Here is a 21,438-nt window from a genome sequence, read left to right as displayed (position 1 = left end):
AGAATGTTCAGAGTCGAAACAGAATTCCCTGAAGCCGCATGTTTAATCAGATCCACAACAACTGTTGCGAGTTCTTTTCTGGCTCATGACCAAGAGCAATTCAATTAATGGAAGACAACACAAAGTGAAACAAAGAGTAGAAATATCTATCAATCTGAAAGGGTAACAACATTCGTCATCCGTTCATGTGCAGTACAAAAAGCAAAAACATCACAGCGCGGTCCAAGAATTTGAAGTTCTCCTCTGTTCAGAGACACACCCTTGAAATATGCACGAGTCTCCAGTAACATTCACCACTGTTACAGACACAATGGCATCTGCCAACTGGACTTCAAGGGAGCAAAAGGCGAACACTCACTCCAGGGCTCGACATTCTTTCCCTCTTGGATCCTTTTTACGTTATCCTGCTAACCAGCAACAGTGAAAATCAAACATCTTAAATGCTTGATTTGGCTCATCAATAGGCTGACATTCCCCAAGGGGAGCCCGGTGAAAGTTTATACTTCTTGACTTATGAGAGGAAAGTGGTCTCAAAGAGGGAACTGTGCTGGACCGCTTCGCCCTCCATCGAGTGGTCTGAGCATTAAAAGCTACAAAGACATCCAGCTATGGCCCATGACCTTCACATTCCGGAAAGCGTTGCCAACTCTCAATGTGAGTGTAAAATAGAGTGACTCACGATTCAACACATGCAGAGTTAATACTTTGTTGGACATTTTGGTGTTTGGATATGCAGTGTTTGATTTTCTTGTTTGGTGTGTCAGTTTTTGTTTTGTTTTTTTCTGGTGACCTGGGGATGACAATTAAACAGCAGCACATCGTCGCTCATTTGCACGAGATGAACAGTCAATAGTAAATGGAATTAGTTAATTTGTTATAATGCTCGATCCGTTGGGTTATTTTGTCACGTCACAGCCACACTGTTAGGACATACGAGAACTGTTTCAAATTTTGGGGAATAAATGCACCATATGTCTTCCTTGAGATAAACTCAAAAAGGTCAAACCTTCACTTCCATTGGGATTGGGTCATCTTTACCGGAACCAAAACATATGACACATCTTTTTTTTTTCTGACCAGATCTCTCAAAAAGTTCACACTTTCTCATTGTTCTTTTACAAAGTCGCACATCTTCCCATCATTAACACACTAAAACTCTGTAAATATTTGCCACATGGGAGCAGCAAAGAAACTAAACGATCAGTCGTGACTGGTGTTTGCCAACTTTCCTGGGGGGGGGGGGGGGGGGGGGGGCATTAAAAAAAAAAATTGCTTGTGATCGGAGGGTGCGGTGAACTAACAGAGAAGGGAAGAAACCATTTGAGGAATGAGCGAAGGAGAGACTATGAATTTCCCAGCAGACAAGACAAACCCTCCTCCTTCATCCCAGCAGGAGATAATGGGGTTCATCTGTCTTCTTGCCCTCCTTTCCACCCCATCTCTGGACCACTCGTCCACATCAGCTGTGAATTAACAAACAGCCCCGCTCCTCTCCACTGTGGTGTGTAGTATTTAGGATGGGAGGGTTTTGGGAAAACCAACAACAAAAGGATTTGGTCATTTTGGAGACAGCCAATCAAAACTAAAACTGGATTTATGAGCTGTACGTCATGTGCTGCGCCTCTAAAAACAAGAGGATATTTACAGTTCTACCAGGGGGGATATGGTGCTTTTTTTTTTTATTTCCAAAATATATATATTTTATAATTCAAAACAAAATCTGTGTTTTACTAACATGTTCTCATCAAAATATAAGTATATTGCACTTTGCGCATCTGATTTCTGGTCTTGCTGAATTTAGCATATTTTGTGCTTAAACATAAAATATTTGCAAACATATGCTTTTACTTTTGGAAAACATTGACTGAACCAGGCACTGCGCATCACTACTCAAGTGGCTCCCGCTTGCAGGAGCAGAACAGTGTGGGGAAAAATAGTGACAACCTCTGTAGCTTGTGGAGACCAGTGCTTCATACACTACACTGTGTGTATGTGGCACATAAGAATCGTCACCGAACACAAATAGACCACGATGCCAGCACGTCAACAACTTCACCGAGCAGTCAAGTACTATTTGTGCCAATGAGGAGAAGCTAACATTAGCTCATGCTAATTTGCGCATCCAACAAATCTCAATGCAGCTCTGCTTACCTTTTGGCTTTGAAATGATTACAGAGGCGGTGCCTGCATGATAGGGCCTCTGCATGATGGTTATTCAGACAATGTACTCACTGGAAAGTGGTTCAGAATCTACACTCACCCTAGTTGATCAATTAATGAGTGGAGAAATCTTGTGTGAGGGTAATTATGTAAAGGTATTATATGTATAACATTTTTGGTTGGGTTGTCTGTAATAATTTAGCAAAATATAACGGCTAGCCTATCTTGCTAGCTAACTCTAGCTCTACCACGTGAACTACTGTATGCCTGAATTTCAAAGATTTTTTTTTTTTTTTTTTTTTTACATCAACTTACCTGTTAGGTTTAAATTGCAGGCGGCATTATGTCTTCCTTGGGAGCAATTTATCTCCCGTAACATCTTTTCAATTAACGCTTCATACTTTCATACCACGGTGGTAGAAAAGAAGGCTAAAATTATCATGCAAGCCACTTACACTTTTTAAAATGCGTCTGTTTTGGTCAGATGACACACAGAAGAAGGGTTCCTTTACCAGTGTTGCTATTGGAGCTATTGTATGTAAGGAAGTATTTGTGCTATCATGGTGAAACGGTCTATGTAGGCCATTAAAAAGTTCAATATTTTCCATAGGTCGCTTTAATACCAATCGGGACAGACAACAGAGGTCAGCTTGTGGGATGCAGCCTGAAAAAAACTAAAAGAAGAGAGGAAAATGACATTGAGTGCCTGCCACTGTATTTCAAAACAGATTGTTTATTTCACACGTCGGCAGGTTTTGACTGCTGACGCTGAAATATTATCGAGCTAAGCTGCCGAATCATTTCAGCTCCGCCGCTGCGGCTGCTGCTTCCGCCGGTAGACTGCTTAGCAAAACATACGAGACACATTCATTCTGGCCCATGGATAATACAGCGTTCCTGTGCTTTTCTAAAAGGTTAGCCGTACAAACTCAGATACAGTATACTAAAACAGATGCAACGGTACACGTCCAATGTCCCTGTGAGAAGAGCTCATTGACAAGGGCGGGAAAAATCAACGACCTGCTTTCCGACACAACGCTCTGTCTATTCCATGAGACAGTGAAGCGTAGAGGCCGTGGAGGTGGGGAGCGGTGGGGCACAGAACCGCAGCGGGAGGAGAATGGGCAGAAAGCAGAGGGAAGTGCTGCTATCTGGATGTGTCATGTGGAGAGCAGGAAGAGAAAACTGGACACATAGCTTTGCTCCACTCATTGGTTCCAATAGCGGCCTTGTGGCAGCTCTTGTATTTGGTGTTGGTTTGTTTTGACGCTTTACATTTCATCAACAGTTCACTTGTTTTGAAGAATGTCACTGTTACTTTAAAACTGACTTTTTTAAGTTTAAGGGGACATATTGTGAAAAATTGGACTAGATATTGTTTGGATACTAATTTCACGTGCGAAATTAAAACACCCGATGAATCTTTTTATCTGCTTATTTCTTAAAATGTGGTATGTGACTTCTCGTAAGGTAAGCAGACCTGCATTGAGTTTTGTCCAACTCACTGATTATCATTAACGAACAGATAAGCAGCACTTATAGTTGTTAATTGTTTGAGGAAGTTGTCCAAGCAGTGTAATGTTTATTAATGCAACAGTGGTTGCTTTATCCTCTGTGGTTCTTGTGGAGATTGTATTTATTTATTTTTTAATGTCCCACAAGAAGGCCTACTATATTGGGGGGTGGGGGGGTTGTTTTGTTTGCTTGTTTTAACAAATCAGATTGACACTTTCAAGGTTTTACTGAATTTTGTAATTAACTTCTAGTTAACTTTTACACCTGTGTGTCAGTTGTGAGTGAAAATATAAAATCTGTGAGGGACATGTGCCACATGTGTCAAATAGTTAAGCATGTTAAATTCATATGACAGAGGTTATTGTTTTGAAATCTGAACAAATCAAAGGTCAAGTGGCCTGGTTGAACTTTAAGGCTGCTGTGTGTCTATGTACTTTGAAAATAACAGGCTAAGGAAAATCTGCCTTGAGTATTTTTGCTGCAAAATAACATTTCAGAAAGTACTCCATTCACAAGGCACAAGAAGACCCGCCCAGTTACCATCATGCTCAGTGTATTTCTTTTGATTGCTTTACTCATTTATGGCTGGTTAGCATGGTGGTTGATTGGCTCAGCGCTTTTGCATTACAGTTCTGACGTTTGAATCTCAGCTTTGTCCTCGCAGTACTACTATGGCTTCCTCCCACCTCTCCAAAAAATATTGGGGGTTATTTTCATATGGGGAGTTTGAATAGTATTAGGTGTCACTACGGTAAACTAGTGCTTAGCATGTCTGCCTCACAGTTCTGGGGTTCAAATCTTGGCTCTGGATAGACTATGTCACTTTCGCCATTGGAGCAAAGACAAAAAATGAGCGACACCTTGTAGTCAGTGTAAGAGTGGTATAAGAATCTACTGTTTGATTAACTTTAATGGACAATGACATAATACTAACAAAGCCTTTGTGACAATAAAGACTGTGTCAAACTTTCTTTGTTTTCTTGAAGTTAGCTGCATTCTGTTCAACAAGATCCAAATGTACAGACATGCCCATTGTGTGTCCCCCAAAACCAGCACAGAGCAGCATCATGCATGGGTGTGTCCACGCAGACATTCCACTAATGTACGCCGACAAAAACTTTACATCAACAAGCACACATGAGGGCTACAACAGTGACTTTGTTCATCTATAACGTAGTGGTTTCGTGTATCAAGTATTATACAATATGTGTCATATTTTTGTTTGGTCATGTGTACATTACATGTGCTCTGGCTTGATAAAGTTTGAGAAAGAAACACTACCAAGTGTGTCAAAATGGCAAGAAACATACATCAGCTTTAGGAACTATCAAATTATTAATTAAACCAATGATTCCCAACCAGTATGCCTCACAAGAGAGAAAATAAGTCCTAAAGCAATGACATATTTCCTACAAATGTACCCCATCTCTTTGCCATTGACGTAAAGTGACAAGCAGAACAATTAAATGCCCTATTGCCCTTCCATTACTGTACACTTGTGTACAGTTTCATCATCCATGATATGAGGCGCTGATCCTCAAAGTCCTTAAGTCAATTCATGACTGTATACTTGGTGTCATATGTGTTGCTACAGTGCTTTTTAGTAAGTAAAATATGCAGCAATAAATGTTGAGAAACAAACTCACATAGTGTCTTGATCAGGTGTGGGGAAATTAATCCAGTATCTTTATTTAACACAAAGAATGTACAATATATTTGTCGTCAGTATATGCCAGCAACGTATAGTGACACGCAGAACAATTTAATGCTCTTCCGCGAGATGCGGCAGGTACATAATTTGTGCATCCACATTTTGTGACGTTTTTCTATTGTAAAATGTTTGCCTTACAGTGTGTCAACATGACCAGAAAAGCGTCCCATCTTTGCGAATTGACAAAGGGCAGAAAAACAAAACGTTATGACAGTGTTCGAGGTACCTTCAGACAGCTCCAACTCCAACTCGGCCAACTTGGCTCGGACCTCCGCCGGCAGGGTCATAGCGACAGCCGGCGTGGGCTCCAGAGTCACGGTCAGCAGCCCGGCAGAGGTTCTCTCGGCCATCCCGGTTCAAAAAGCACAGATCTATCCACGGGATTGCTTTTTTCAAGCGAAACAAACAGAGCCACACGATCCTCCGGGAAAATACCGTTTCGGTCACCGGTGTGGTGAGAAAACAGGGTGCGTCTCGAAGTAACAGCGGACAGATGTGCAGGAAATCTCCGGCGGCGTCATGACATGGCACGGCTAGCCGTGACGCTAGCACACGCGTGGCTGTTACGTGTTGCCACTGAGCGCTTTAAAGGTAACAGTGCGGTGGTGAAGAAACTGTTGTCTTTCCCCTGCGGCGACATGGGCTGCGTCCTGCAGTGACTGCTGCCTCACTTCAACTGGGGCGAGAACTCATTCAACTCGACGATCGGCTTGCCTACCGCGCAGACTACGGTGGGTCGTAGCAACAGCAGGCACCTGCTTCTACCTGGTGGGACGTCACTGCCCCCTGTTAGGCCAATTTAGGAACTGCAGACACAGCCTGCCTTGGAATCGAATACCGAACAGCGAAGGGGTTCACAGAAATACCGTCTAAAAGACTAATGGGCAACTGGCGACCCGCAGGTACACACTTGGCCCCTTGATTAATTAAACACACTTACACACACACACACACACACACACACACACACACACACACACACACACACACACACACACGCGGGCGCGCGCACGCCTATGTATTTATTTATTTATTATTATTTATTCATTAATGAATTAGAATGTAGGTGCACACCACATGCAGTTGCCCATCCCCATAATGAACCAAATGTTGTTTTGTTAGGTTTAGCAGTCTTGATTTAAGTTTAATTTTGATTGCCAGAAAGTAATTATAATACACTGTGGTGCAGGCAGCTTCCAGGTAGCATTGTTGCTCAGATTTGTGCTCTGACTGGGAGGTCATTGATTCTCAATACCCAAACTCAAAAAGCATATTATCCTAATTTTGAATGGCAATGCACTCGTGCACGCCTGACTGCAATTATGAAGAGCAGCTTCTGATTGGTGCAGGGGACTGTCCTTAAAAAGGGCCAGTGTGGTAACAACACCAGCAACAGCAGGACCTAAGAAAGAGCTCAAGTTGTGAAGCCAACCAACCAACCAACCAAGCAAGCAGGACCCAGGGAAAGACCACATTCACCAATGGCTTGTGACTTGTGTCTGAGGTATTTTTAATTTTTTTTGGCTCCATTACTGGCTTTGTCTGTGCTGTTTGTCAATGTCATTTTCTCTCTCTCTCTCTCTCCTCAGGGTGCTTGTACTCTTGCTGCTAGCTTTTGGCCACCTTGAAAAGGGTAAGCATCTGTTAATATGTGCACCTGTTGAACTCTAGTAACATTTTATTTTTGCTTTAAGGAGGTAGTACTCAGCATGGAGGTTTTGCTTCCCCTAGAAGCCAGCCAAATAGTTGGTATGCACAGCCATACAGTCAACTTGCGCCCGATATGTTCTATTGGGCTCAACCCCTAAGCCAGCAGCACGGTGCAAGTATGGCCGAGGATGATGCGAATCTTGGTTCTGGTGAACAGTCGGTCCCCCCAATTTGCCCCATCTGTCCTCGCTGCCCCGAGCCACTCCCTTGCCCGTTACCTGGCCCTTGTCCTCATCCTTACTGTAAACCTGGCTATAGTCCTTGCCCTTGCTCGCCATCTTGCTGTAAGAACAGTCGCAGGTGTCGCACCTGGCATCATTGGTAGGCTCCTCCATGTCTGAGCAGGTAAGATGAACTGTCGTAAGCTTATCAATTTTTAACAGTCTTCATTCAGTTACCTTTTCTTGTTTGCAGGTTATCGTCCAGTGATGGTGTGCGCACTTCTTTTTGCAGTAACTATTAAATCTGTGAAATGGAACTGGTGTCTTGTCTTCCCTTGATCACTGGACAACTGTTACTGCAGCCTTCTAAAATGACACACTGGTCCTGTGTGCCTGTCCTAGATTGCAATGTGAAACTCAGACCTTGAGGACTATTCAACTTTAGAGTACCGGTACTGTCACTTGCAAGCATTGAATTTGCACAAGCAACAGCGAAATTTGAATAAATGGGGGGCCTTGAATGCCGTACTTTTTTTTTTTTTTTTTTCCTTTTGAATACTGCTTACTTTTGTACCCCTTTTGAGGGGAAAAAGCTGCAATTCATTTTGTGGCGTTTAGTCGCCTTGTCTCTGAGTCATTCAGTTTTAGTGAAAGTCATACCTGGGTATTGCTCCTTGTAATTCTTGTATTGCTATCATGCCTATAAAGTTTTTTTCTGATATGCTGATACATTACAATCTTCTAAATGCCAAAATGGTTTTGATTTGTCATGCTCTTGTACACAGCCAAGGCAGCAACTGTTCAAGAATATATTTTTAAAGCTTTGTTTCCATGAAAGCAGTTTTTTTTTTTTGGTCTCAAAATGTATAACCCAAGTTCCATGGATGGACCGGACAGCACTAGTAGCATTATTTTCTCTAACTAGTCATGTCTCATTGACCTACGCGTACGCTATTAAACCCTCTGTTAAATTGTTGTGCCGCACAACATTACAACACACAACAGATGTTCTGAACCCTGCTCGGAGGACCACAATGCTCACTTGTTTTGTCTCACTAGGAATATGTAGTTCTGCTTCAGTACTTGTGGAACTTGGGAGGTGTTAGTTCTCTCCTGAGCTAAAGTTGCAACTAACGTGTAAACAAATGCCATACATGGACCTTGGGCTGGATTCAAGGATTGAATAAATGCTCAAATGGATTTCTACAGTGATACCATACATCTTGTTAAGGCATGTCTTTCACTTCAACAATTTTTTAACTCAATTCTTTTCATGTTCACCCAACAACGAAATATCAATTAGACTTCAAAAGTTAAGGATATTTGACTTTGAACAGGACATTTCGTGGTCGATTCAAAGATCAACCGCCTATTGTGAATTTTATCATGAAGCTCCCGTTAGAGAACGGCAACTTGTGCAAAAAGTACTGACACATTTAACAGTTGGACATGTGCATTCAAAAGCTTAGGAAGTCACACTGAGTTCACCTTTAATGGTTCGAATGCATTTTAGGATCATCCTGAAATTTCACCTCAAAGCCAAACATTAACTTTTTGTGAGTGTATATCCTGTGAAAAGAGCACAATCCCAATGACTACTTACTGTTTTAAAATATATAAACGGACCCTGAAAACAAATGTACCCTTCCATATTCTAGCCAAGTAGCATTACGCACTGCATTAGCAATACTTTGCGAGATCTCGCAATACTTTGAGTGGGAACGCAAAGTTTTTTTTTCGCCTTCCATGTCCCCTTTGGGGCTCCGTAGTCTCTCAAGACATCTGGATGTTGAAAATGGTGATGTGAATTTAGGTGACAGGGTCACTGGATTAAAAGGAACGTTTTTGGTAAGGCATTAATCCAAAATGCTGTACAATATTGAGCTAGTCACCCGATTTGATCTTTGTCTAAAGCGTTTAAGGTACTGCCATTTGTAATCTTATAAGTACGACTGTTCTCAAACCCATTTAAGAGGGGGAAAGCTTTGATGGGAGGACCAAAAAAAGAAAAAAAAAAGTTCGCCGTTAGTACCCTGTTCAAGAAATGGAACAAAGTCCAATCCAATTTTAAATTATTTATTGACTGCTGCAATGAATGTAAACTTCAGAAGGACAAATACCTGGATGCAAGGGGGGGGGGGGGCATTACGGTGTGCTTTTCAATAAAACTGAAAAACATTGACCTTACCTGCACAGACATTGAGCAGCCTACCAAGGATGCCAGCTGAGACACCTACGACTACGCTTGCAGCACTTTATACTGCAAGGGCAAGGGAGATGATTGGGCACACAGTCAGACTGAGGGCAATGTTCAGGTAATGGGCAAGGGGAAATTTCGGGGCAATCAGGACAGAGAGGGCAAATCGCTTCCACTGCTTCAATGGACCATCCACCAGACCTCGGAACTACAGCTGCCCGGGACAAACTTGCACTGTGCTGCTGCCATCGGTGGTGGTCGTAAGGTTGAACCACATGACCCACAGGCGCGAAAGCCAAATACCGCATGCCGGCTTCATTCTGCAGGAATCCAGCTGCATTGGACTGAAGTTGACTATATTGCGGATCCCAACTAGCTGGCAGACTTCTTGGAGAACTCCCATCCAAACCAAAAGGAGGAGCAAGATCACCTTGTCCAGAACCATGTCCTAACAAGAGGAAACATAGTAGGACGACAATAGTTTTGCAAGTGCGCAGATTCACAGGGGCTTACCCTTTGCATGGGGTCCAAAGGCTAACAGCCAGAGCACAAGTAACCTAAAGAGAAAAGAGGACAGAACTAAACACCAGTACAGACAGGAGAAAGAAAATAAATAAATATATTACCTCACACACAATTTGCAAGCCATTAGTGAAGTTTGTCACTCGGTTCTTCAGCTTTGCAACTTTGCAGCTTGCTCTTGTGTCCTGCTGTTATTGTTGATGTCAACCCACTGGCCCATTTTAAGGACGGTCACCTGCACCAAGCGGCATGTTGCTCTCGATCATCGCAAGCAGGTGTGTCGGAATTGATTGATTCCAAATGAACGCAATACACTTTATGAGCTTACAGTCAAAGGACTCACAGTCAAAACACATCTCTAAATTTGAGCAAAGAGATGATAAAAGGCATCGCTCGCAAAAAATAAACTAAATAAATAAATTGTAAAAAATAGATGTGTATGATTAATAAAATGCAGTGAGACCGCCGAAAGTGAACCACGATATGGTGAGGGTTGAATTCACAGGAAACAGATTTATTATCAAAAAATCGTTCTATTTTATTCTACATCTTATAATTTTATTGTTTTGATTTTTTTTTTTCAATTGATTTATCATGGGTGCTATTTAACAAACAGTGACAACATAGTTATTTTGTCTGGGTGTTTCTGTACAATTTACATTTCAAATTGATGAATTTGCTGGATTACGCAGACACACTCTTTGAATGCACTGTTACAGGACACTGTGTAGCAAAGGATCGTACTTTGCAAACTTGGGTATTTTTTTGAAAGCAAGTCACAATTTAGGTACTAAGATTGATGGGAAGAAATAAATGTATAGGAAAGGCATATGTTGCACATGAATATTGGTCGAAACAAGCTCATGTTACAATTTTGATGTTTCACGACACACACACACACACACACACACACACACACACACACACACACACACACAAATAAATAACAACCCACTCTATAAACTAATTAAAACTATGTGGAAAAAAAAACAATCGTCAAAACAAAACGAAAACAAAAAAATGATAAATCCAAAATGACTACAACCCTCCATCCAACACGCAAAACATTTTTTATGCAGGCCAGCACCAGCTGTTTCTTGTGAGCGAGTATGTTCAAAATGTGGTGATGTGAACAATAAAATGAATTTGGCTCACTCCAAAATGGTGAAAAATTTTTGGGGGAGGTTGAGTGTTTCCCATTTCACATGATCATCCGTTGCAATCACATCAAGAAGTAAATCAATACACACATTCATCAATCTTTATTTGTAAACACAACACATTTTCAGGAATACTGTATATCTCAAAAATATATTTCACTTATTTAGGGGCTGCAAAACCATTCTAAGCCTTCGAAATACATGTGCCGATATGCTTATTTCTAGTTTTAACAATCCCAATTCAAGAAATCCGGCCAAGTGAAATATTCTTTCCGCACAGACAGATAAAAACTCCACTTGTTTTGGTTTGTCACAGCACTTTGATCTTGTGACAAACAAAAAAAGATAGAATGTAGACAGATACCGACCACTATTCCTGTTTGATTAAAGAAAGTCAGGCGGCAGATTGAGCAGGCAAAAGTTGACACTTGGGAAAACCAAATTGTGACTCCTGGCATGTTTTTCTAAATTTCCCTTCTGAGTGAATCTTTGGCCACACACTGAGCAGGCAAAAGGTTTCTCCCCAGTGTGAGTTCTTATATGCCTTATTAAAGTTGTCTTCTGATTAAAGCTTTTACCACAAACTGAGCAGGCAAAAGGTCTCTCTCCAGTGTGTGATCTAGTGTGCCGAATCAAACCGGTCTTCCACGTGAATGTTTTACCACAAACTGAGCAGGCAAAATGTGTCCCTCCAGTGTGTGTTGTTGTGTGTCTTCCCAGTTGCTCCTTATGAGCGAATCTTTCACCGCAAACGGAGCAGACAAAAGGTTTCTCACCTGTATGCATTCTTGTGTGCCTTATCAAACCTGTTTTCCAAGTGAATTTTTTGCCACAAATTGAGCAAGAAAAAGGTTTCTCCCCAGTGTGGGTTCTCATGTGCCTTTTCAACATTGACTTGCTGAAAAAGGTTTTGTCACATTGAGAACATTTCATGTGTTTTTTGTCAGTGTGACATGTCGTACCATCTTTGGAGTGTTCGTCATCATCACTGTCGGAGGAGTGTGATGTTATGGCATCACTATCTGACAGTGGAGCTAAGTGGTTGTCTGCTTGTGATCCTCCATAGTGGTCTCCATCATCTTCATCATCGTCATCTTCACTTTTCAATGGCAACTTGTTGATATTGGTTTCCTCCAACCCTTGAATCTTCTCTCCCTCCTTACTGACGCTGTGCTCCTCCTCTTCCTCTTTAATGAGAGGGCTCTCCTCCTTTTCTTCTTTCATGTGGGGGAGCTCTAGATTCTCCTGTTCCACCCTGGAGCTCCACTCCAGCTGCCCAGGATGAAGATCACCAATGTCTGCGGGACACACGAAGGCAAGCACACGTGATTGGGAAAAGTCACGCTTTGCTCAGTCAAGTCACGTTATGATGGAAGCTGTGATATGGACCCACACCTACGGTCAAAAAAGTGCAAATAAGTTGAATTAAAGATGGGTTTAAGTTCAGAAAATTACCCATATCTGGAGGGGGAGAAGATTTGGAATAAAACAATGAAAGTGGGGCGGCCTGTTTTGCGTGTGCATGCTTAAGTGCGTGCGTGCACGCGCGTGTGTGTCTACCACTTGTCAGTTTTAAAGACATTGAATCGGATAGATCGAAAAAGTGAGCGCTGTAAACTATTGCACATCAATTAGGAACAATGCCAATGAACCAACAAAAAGCTGCTCGACAATAAAAGTGAAAAATGATCAAACCTGTTCCGTGGAACACAACTTGACGTCGTTGCTTGTCCTCTTCTTTTGCTTCATCACAAAGTTCCTTATCGTACTCATCTTTCACACTTTTTGCACACATTTTCACACGATAACCACTTGATGTCTGCTTTGCGACGTTTCGAAGCTACAAAGCGCACCGATTGTAATATTTTTAATCACTAATGGACAAGCTCGGAGACCGCGCAGTCTCGCTACCTTATTTTTGTTTATTTCCAGGAGACAAGAGCGAGAGGGAAGAGTGTACTTCCGGTGAATGACGCACCGTCAGCACATTCCATCGCATTCCTGCCACCTGCAGGCGAGGAGGTCGTAGAAGAAGCGTGTACATGTACAAGCAGTTTAAAATGAAGCATCATTTAGAAAAGCAAGGCATATTTTTCTGTCATGATTGGACCCCACTAAGATATAATGCATACGAATGGGAATGTATCGGTTACATAAATAATAATACATATACATTCGACTTTTAAATTGATGCTTTTTATAATACTGTAATACAAAAGCGAAAACACAATGCCTGGAGGTGATGTGGGTTTTCAGATGAAACACTAGATAGGTTAGACTTTCCCTCATCTCAGGGTTAATTTCCTCAGTTTTCAGATAACCTACCACTTGAGTGACCTTTACGACCTTTGTTGCAATTGACCTCTAATCAGTGCATCATAATCACTGTCATTTTGAAAAAGCTGTAGTCGGATTTCCACGCCAAGACTCAGGCACCAGCTGTCCTATCCAGCCTGATCAGATGAGAGGCAAAATGTCTTCAGTGATAGAATATACGATGACCAAAACGAAAAATAATCTTCAATCAAGAAATCTCAAGTAAAAAAAATCCCGCTGGATGAATTCACGTATTGGTAAAGAACTGAGACAAACACGGAATTAAGGAGCTATAAAATACACTGAACACAGTCATTGTGTGAAGAGTTGCACCGTATTTTATTGAGGGTAACAAACACCTACCACAAAGAATCAAAGATTATCTTTCATATCTCGAGATCATTTACAGCTGGTCTTCTCATCAGCACGGGTTCTGCTCTTTCTCATCAATGTGTTGTCTTGTGTGTGTTGTCAAAAGTGTAACTTAATTGGAAAAAAAATATTTAACTGCACACTCTGTATGAATTGGGAAAAAAAACACACCAAGCGTGAATCTGTTGAACCAGTCCTGTTGGATCAATTCACGTTAGGTTGCACATTGCGCAGGCAAAAGGTGACCTTTAGAAGAATTAGTGTGTGTACTTGCATGAGTAACTAAATGGGCTTTCTGAGTGAACCTTTGACCACAAACTGAGCAGGCAAATGGTCTCTCCCCAGTGTGTGTTCTTGTGTGCCTTATTAAACTTGACTTCCTCGAAAATGTTTTATCGCAAACCGAGCAGGCAAAAGGTCTCTCCCCAGTGTGTGTTCTTGTGTGCCTTCGAAAATCTACCTTCCAAGTGAAGATTTTGCCACAAACTGAACAGGCAAAAGGTTTCTCTCCAGTGTGTGTTATTGTGTGTCTTCCCAATTGTTCCTTGTAAGTGAATTTTTCATCGCAGACGGAGCAGGCAAAAGGTTTCTCCCCAGTATGTTTACTTGTGTGCGTTATCAGATTTGTCTTCCCAGTGAATCTTTTACCGCAAAATGCACAGGCAAAGGGTTTCTCCCCAGTGTGTGTTCTCATGTGTCTTTTCAGCGTTGACTTGGTAGCAAAAGTTTTGTCACACTGAGAACATTTGGAGCGTTTGTTGTCAGTGTGACTTTTCGAGTACTTATCATCATCGGTGTCAGAGGAGCGTGACGTTACATCATCACTATCCGATAGTGGTGCCAAGTGATTGTCTGCTTGTGATCGTCCGCAGTGGCCTCCATCACCTTCTGTTGTCACATGCCGACTTGAGCTGCAGCCTGGAGTTTCCGCCTCCCTGGTCTCCTCACTTTGACCCTTGCCTTCATCATCTTCACTCTTCAAAGAGACAACGGTAATTAGCAGCTTGGTAATATCCTCATCCTCCTCTTCCTCTTTAATGTAGGGAGGTTTCTCAGTCTCCTCTTGAATGTTGGTAGGTACTGACTCCTCCTCCTTTACACGGTGGAACTTTGGCTCCTGCTTCTCAGGACAGAGAGCTTGTAATCCAGAATTAATGTTGCAGGCAGAACCCATAGTTTTTTTTTTCCTAGCGTGTGTTCTTTTGTGCCTTAATAAATCCGACTTCATAGTGAATCTTTTCCCACATACCAGGCAGGCAAAAGGTTTCTCCCCAGTGTGTGTTTTTGTGTGCTGTATTAAATCTATCTTCATAGAGAATCTTTTCCCACAAATTGTGCAGACAAACGGTTTTTCGCCAGTATGTGTTCTTGTGTGCCTTATTAAATCTTTATTCCAAGTGTATCTTTTGCCACAAACTGAGCAGGCAAACGGTTTGGCACCTGTGTGTGTTTTTCTGTGTCTCGTTAAATCTGAATTCATCGTGAATCTTTTACCACAAACCAAGCAGGCAAAAGGTCTTTCCCCTGTATGTGTTCTTATGTGTCTTAATAAACTTGTTTTCCTGGCAAAGATTTGACCACAAACTGAGCAGGCAAAAGGATCCTCCACAGTGTGTGTTCCCTCCTGAGTTGATGTTTTACTACAAACCGAGATGGAAAAAGGTTTCTCTACAGTGTGTGTTCTTGTGTGTCTTACTAAGTTTCCCTTTACAGAAAATCTTTTACCACAAACTGAGCAGGCAAAATTTTTCTCTACAGTGTGTGTTTTTGTGTGTTTTTTCAAGTGTCCCTTCTGCTTAAATGTTTTATCACAAACTGAGCAGGCAAAAGGTTTCTCCCCAGTGTGTGTTCTTGTGTGTCTTATTAAATCTGCCTTCCAATTGAATGTCGTACCACAAAGTGAGCAGGCAAAAGGTTTCTCCCTAGTGTGTGTTCTCATGTGTCTTTTTAAATTTGACTGATTGAAAAATGTTTTGTCACACTGAGAACATTGGCAGGGTTTCTTGTTGGTGGGACATGTCGTTTCAGCTTTAGGGTGATTATCATGATCAGCGTCAGATATTAAGCTGTCAGAGTCAGGAGAAAAGAGGCAGTCTGCTTTGGGTCCTCCGTGGTGGTCATAGTCATCACCTTCTTCATTTTCATCATCATCATCTTCATCATCATCTTTTTCACTCTTCACATGGTCACCAGTCAGTGTCAACTTGGTGATATGGTCACCATCCAACCCTTGAATTTTCTCTCCCTCCTGACTGATGCTGTGTTCCTCCTCTTCCTCTTTAATGTGAGGGCTCTTTTCTTCTTCTTTAAAGTGTGAGGAATCTGGCTCCTCCTGCTCCACCCTGGAGCTCCACTCCTGCTGCTCAGGATGAAGATTTTCTTCACAGACGTCTGCAGGAAACAAGAAGACAAAATTATGATTGGTCTTTGTTTGCCAAGATGTTAACTCAGTTTCTGTGTTAGAACACGCAGGGTGAATCAAGGTCTTGTATGTTTAAATTATTTATGTAGAAATTATGAGTAGAATGGGAACATTCCACTTTGACCCTTTCTTCCAACTGAGCCACACCCGCCCTCTTCTACTCCTCCTGCATCTCACCCCACAAGATTCAGTATGGACAAGGATCTGTTAGTAAATCTTGAATTTACATCGTTTTTGTGTCACCTTGTTGAGTCACAATCTAGGTCAGCGCATCCTGCTTGGGACCGTTTCAATATTGTGTTGCAACGCCCCATGTCCAAATGCTGGGATTCGCCTCAGCCTTTCACTTGCTTTTAGCATTTCTGAAGGTATTATAACAAAACTGATGACTGTAACCCTGAATCGATGAGTTCCTAATGACCGCTAGGAGGTGCAATCAAAAAACAGTTGGGACAAACATAACACAATTATGGATCAAAAAGGGACTGGCAGCTACTGGGGTCAATTGGATCCTTTTTTGTACACAATTCTTTTTAGTCTTAGTCAAGCTGACCCAATTTTTTTTTTTTTTTACAAACATCAAACAGCAAACCCCAAGATTTGATTGGTCTGTGCGCACACGCGCACGCACACACACACACACACACACACACACTTTTTTTGCATTGTTCCACTAACAAATAACAATGACAATGACATGTGTATACTGAAGATTTTAGTAATTACAAGAACTTTGTGAAATAAGCAACGCATTATCCGGCAGAAGCAATGCCAATGTTTTTGGCCATGGCAGAAAGTACTACAACCTGGGCTGCCACCTGTCAATCACTGGAAATTATGAAACGAAAATCGAGCCGACGCCACGTAATAGAAAACTATGTAAACTATAACACGGTCAATATTATGGAAGAAGAATGCCGAAGACAGGGAAAAAAAGGCAATTAGACAACAGAGAGTGAGACAAACCTGCTCCGTGTAACACAACTTGAGGTTTCTCGAAAACAACATCCAATTGACGCTTTCGCTCGTTGTCGTCTTTTGTTCCACCAAGTTCCTCCTCGTACTCTTCTTTCACACTTTTTGCACACATTTTCATTTCAAACGACGACCACACAGCTCGACACTCACTGAATCACTGCATGGCGATGTGTCGTGAAATTCCACTAGAAGCTACAAAGTGCACCGACAATGAAGTCATCAGTCAGATTGTTCTAGTACTCGACAAATATACATAGAGGTGGAAAAAATGTGATCATGATTGCGAGCTTGTAGACCGCGTCGTTTTGCTAGCTTTTTTCTAGTGTTCATTGATGACAAGCGGAACATCGAAGGATTTACTTCCGGTACACGATGTATTGTTAGCCCATTCTAGTGCGTTATTGCCCCCAGCAGGTGAGAACGTGTCATTGCACGCTCAATCTGAAAGCAGAACAGCTGTGATCGATTCAATTTCCGAGAAAGATTGTGCTCCATTCCCCTCAAAGGGAGCCCTCGATTCTGGGACCTTTGTGCCATCGCGATGGTGCCGCCCAGCGTTGGTGGATGCTGAAACACCCTTGATTGAAGAGCTGATTTCATATATATCGCATACCTGTATACACATTTCCGTCATACCACAAAGTCAAAGATTCTTTACAATTTATTGAGAAACTCAACATCTCACCAGCCCGCATGTGTCTCATGGTTGCTCATCCAATATGGATTCCTGTCAGTGTGCCACTGAGAGAATCTTTGACCACAAGTTGAGTATTAATGTATTGAAGCAATTCCATGTGATCTATTTAAGTTACGGTGCACACTGAGCAAGCAGATGTTGACACTGGGGAGAGCCAGTGTGTGTACTTGTATGTTTTACTTAATGTGCCTTCTCAGTAAATCTTTGGCCACAAACCAGTGTGTGTTCTTGTATGTCTTCCCGGTGAATGTTTTGTCACACACTAAGCAGGCAAAAGGTTTCTCCCAGATGTGTGTTCTTGTGTGCCTCAGTGAAGTTGTCTTCCTTGTGAATGTTTCATCACACACTGAGCAGGAAAAAGGTTTCTCCCCAGTATGTGTTCTTGTGTGCCTTACCAGAGAAAAGTTTATCACAAATTAAGCAGGAAAAATCGTTTATCGCCAGTGTGTTTCTTCCATGCCTTAATAACGTCTTGTCAGTGAATCTTTGACCACAAACTGAGGAGTTAAAATGTTTTCCCCCAGTGTGTGTTCTCATGTGTCTTTCCAAGTTGGACTTGCTGTAAAAAGTTTTGTCACACTGAGAACATTTAACGTGTTTGTCAGTGTGAAGCTTTCATTTTTATTTACATTTTCGGTATTGGGAAATACATAAGGGAATGTAATAGTTTCCTTTTCCCTGAGTATCCATCCATCCATTTTATAATCTGTGTATCCTCTCACAATGTTTGTGGGCGTGCCGGAGCCTATCCCGGCTGTCTTCGGGCAGTAGGCGGTAGAACCTGAACTGTTTGCCAACCAATCATAGGGCACACATAGACAAACAATCAATCATTCGCACTCACAATCACACTTAGAGACAATTTGGAGTGCCCAATCAACCTGCCATGCTAGTTTTCGGAATGTAGGAGGAAACCGGAGTACCCGGAGAAAACCCATGCACATGGAGAAAACATGCAAACTCCACACAGGAAGGCCGGAGCCGGAATCATACATTCACCTCTGCACTGTGAGGCCAACGTGCTAACCAGTGGTCACCGTGCTGCATTTTCCCGGAATAACAAGTTTACACTACTCACAAAAAGTTAAGGTATATTTGGCTTTCAGGTGAAATTTCATGGCGAGTGTAAAATGCATTCCGTTACATGTGAACTTAATGTGACCTTCTCTAAGCTTTTGAATGCACATCTACACGTCCATGTAAAGAATGTATAAATGCATGTATGTAGGCAGGCATGTATTTAACAAAAAAAAAAAACAAAAACAACAACAAAAAACATACATGATTAATGTAGCTGCCTTGGGTTCAATTCTTAATGTAAATATTAATATTTTTATTAAGTCAGCAAGTTAGAGCAAGATGTTTCTCCCATTTGCAGCATTGGTTCTTCTGAGAATGACTTCCATATGAAAGTAAATGTGACTGCGTGAAATCCTAAACTGAATCCCAAACGAATCAAAGTGAGCCTTGAATGGAATTGAATGTTTGAAATCTTAAATCGATACACACAGCCCTAAGTGTGTTCTAACTTCCACTCCAGTTCAAATAAGAACTTTCATTCTGTTCATAGTCAGTATGAGCACATCATATCACAAACAATATTCTGAATGGGTATAAGGCGTGTCACGTGTCATTAAAACATACAGCGGGCAAACATACAATTACAAAATAGTGTCACATACAGTAAAACATCACAAAGTATGAAACCCTTCAAATATGATTTTAGCTGCACAGTGCATGTGGCAAGTTAAGTGGCACACAGAATAAATACAAGATGTAACAGAGACCTATCTAGATATTCTATAGGTGTCTGTGATACAAAATAATGTGTTTGCATTGTTAATTGATTGCGAATGCCATAAAACATACAAAGGAAATATAAAACTAAGGCATCAAATACAAAATAAACATATAAAACAACCCACTTTTGATTTTACCAGCAGGTGTGTCAACATTTGGCTACCGTAATGGAAGGCGCCACGACAAACAAAATTTGGGACAAACTTCAAACTTCTTCTGAGACTTCACCTCAGTGAGCATCACCTATTAACTCCAAGTGAGTTATGCTTTTTCTTTTCTTATGGGTAGCAGAAATGAAAAAGAATTACTACAGAACCCGAAATGTAATTTAGTGTCACAAAAAACCCAAAAACTCTCCGTGCCACCTAAGTGGCAGCTCCTGCTCTCCAGCAGTCCTATGATATATCTGACGATGATGAAATGAGCGAGTAGTTGGATGTCTACAGGTAAAGATCTTTTCTTAAAGTGGTTTTCAGGTCTAGGTGATATTCCTCACCAGGATGACTCCGGTTGTGCTCAAAGATTGCTCTATTGACCTCCTTGTGGAGATCAAGCACATGTCTCCTCCTGTCAGAAGCACACAGAAAGTATTTGTTTAGCACTTCAAAATAAACAGAAGATTGAAGCAAAATCATGGAACCACCAAGTGCACTGCTCATAAAAAGTTCGGGATGATCAGCTTTCCGGTGAGATATTTGGATTGACCCTAAAATGCAGTGCGAACGACCTTTACAAGTGAACTTGATTTGCCCTGCTGTTAACTTTTCACTGTCCAACCGTTCAATGGAAACACCTGTTGTGAATTTCTCAATTTTTATGAGAACAGCAAGTTGGGTAAAAAAGTACTGAAACACTGAACAGCTGGACGTAAGGATTCAAAAGATTAGAGAAGATCAAATTAAGTTCAGTCGGTTATTCAGTGATTGCCCTCATATTAGCAGTTTAAGACTCGTGAATTCACCGAGTCACTAACTTTTAAAAATCTATCCACTGTGATTTGCTCACCTATTCAGTGTTTTTGTGCTCAAAAGTATTGGTTTCGCACCATTTTGTGGCATCTTGGTGTCAACGAATTATGATAAAGTGAGTTGAGGAGTTTCATTTTGGCAAACATAGTGCTTTGCCACCATCCGGTGGTATCTATAAACCTTTTTGGGGAGGAGGCGGCAATTGGTTATGGATTTTTGCTATTCACGGCGGGGCCGCAGTTTGTCATCAGTGGGTTGCAACAGTGATGCAGAGAATACTGGAAGAGCCACAGAAAGGCATTGAAGTGGGTGTCTTTGGAAATGCATTGTCCATTCATGAATCGAATATATGTACATTTTGTCATTCAGTTCCTTGTAGCAGGTTGTGCAAAAAGCACTGAAACTGTTGTACATTTGCACTGACAAGTTTCAACTTGGTAAAATGACATTCAGCTGGGAAGGTTATAGTCAATTTCGTAAAATTTCACCCGATTGCCCCAATTTTTTGTGAGTAGCGGGGATGTCTCCGTACCTTTCCTGGCTCTTGCCTAAGGTATCGGTCAAAGCCTTGAGGTAAATGGAGCGGTGTTGAGCGTGCTGTAGTTGATGTTCTGCAGTCCAGCAGTGACTCCAGAGCACATCAGCATCTGATGGGATACAATCGGGCGTCAACTGTCCACCACCAGCATCCGTCTCCAGGTTCTCATCCCGGCTCTCTCTGGCACAGGGTTGGACCGCCGATACACCAA

The 21,438-nt window shown here is 41.7% G+C and overlaps 3 protein-coding genes and 2 long non-coding RNA genes across 6 annotated transcripts in view; 1 reads left to right on the top strand and 4 right to left on the bottom strand.

Moving 5' to 3' along the window:
* The window catches only part of LOC109523275 (disco-interacting protein 2 homolog A), a 75,796-nt gene extending 70,038 nt beyond the window's left edge, over positions 1-5,758 (bottom strand). Inside the window, exon 1 of one of the 2 annotated variants that reach the window (XM_019882295.1) lies at positions 5,613-5,758. In XM_019882295.1, coding sequence (XP_019737854.1) covers positions 5,613-5,736 — 124 coding nt within the window. In that variant the 5' untranslated portion in view covers positions 5,737-5,758. The remainder of the gene's footprint in view (positions 1-5,612) is intronic. The other variant, XM_019882296.1, reaches the window with a different exon arrangement.
* A 283-nt stretch (positions 5,759-6,041) lies between these two features.
* On the top strand, positions 6,042-7,574 carry LOC109523276 (uncharacterized). Its single transcript, XR_002169730.1, has 5 exons — positions 6,042-6,117; positions 6,736-6,890; positions 6,976-7,019; positions 7,081-7,441; positions 7,511-7,574. It is a non-coding gene; the product is annotated as an uncharacterized LOC109523276 (long non-coding RNA).
* A 1,745-nt stretch (positions 7,575-9,319) lies between these two features.
* On the bottom strand, positions 9,320-10,194 carry LOC109523263 (uncharacterized). Its single transcript, XR_002169726.1, has 4 exons — positions 10,081-10,194; positions 9,968-10,011; positions 9,446-9,902; positions 9,320-9,377 (listed from the first exon to the last, which is right to left on the bottom strand). It is a non-coding gene; the product is annotated as an uncharacterized LOC109523263 (long non-coding RNA).
* Positions 10,195-11,221: 1,027 nt separating this feature from the next.
* LOC109523287 (gastrula zinc finger protein XlCGF64.1-like) lies at positions 11,222-13,077 on the bottom strand. The gene is made up of 2 exons (XM_019882308.1): positions 12,832-13,077; positions 11,222-12,434 (listed from the first exon to the last, which is right to left on the bottom strand). The coding sequence occupies exons 1-2, from the start codon at positions 12,929-12,931 to the stop codon at positions 11,521-11,523; spliced, it is 1,014 nt and encodes a 337-aa protein (XP_019737867.1). The 5' UTR covers positions 12,932-13,077; the 3' UTR covers positions 11,222-11,520.
* A 690-nt stretch (positions 13,078-13,767) lies between these two features.
* Positions 13,768-17,397, bottom strand: LOC109523282 (oocyte zinc finger protein XlCOF22-like). Its single transcript, XM_019882302.1, has 2 exons — positions 17,213-17,397; positions 13,768-16,215 (listed from the first exon to the last, which is right to left on the bottom strand). The coding sequence occupies exons 1-2, from the start codon at positions 17,340-17,342 to the stop codon at positions 14,039-14,041; spliced, it is 2,307 nt and encodes a 768-aa protein (XP_019737861.1). The 5' UTR covers positions 17,343-17,397; the 3' UTR covers positions 13,768-14,038.
* Between the last annotated feature and the right edge of the window lie 4,041 nt (positions 17,398-21,438).

Source organism: Hippocampus comes, unplaced genomic scaffold, assembly GCF_001891065.2.
Source record: "Hippocampus comes isolate QL1 unplaced genomic scaffold, H_comes_QL1_v1.1 scaffold111, whole genome shotgun sequence".
In the NCBI taxonomy this organism is placed as follows: Eukaryota; Metazoa; Chordata; class Actinopteri; order Syngnathiformes; family Syngnathidae; genus Hippocampus; species Hippocampus comes.
The sequence above is the reverse complement of the archived record's forward strand: the minus strand, read 5'-3'. Positions and strand labels throughout refer to the sequence as shown.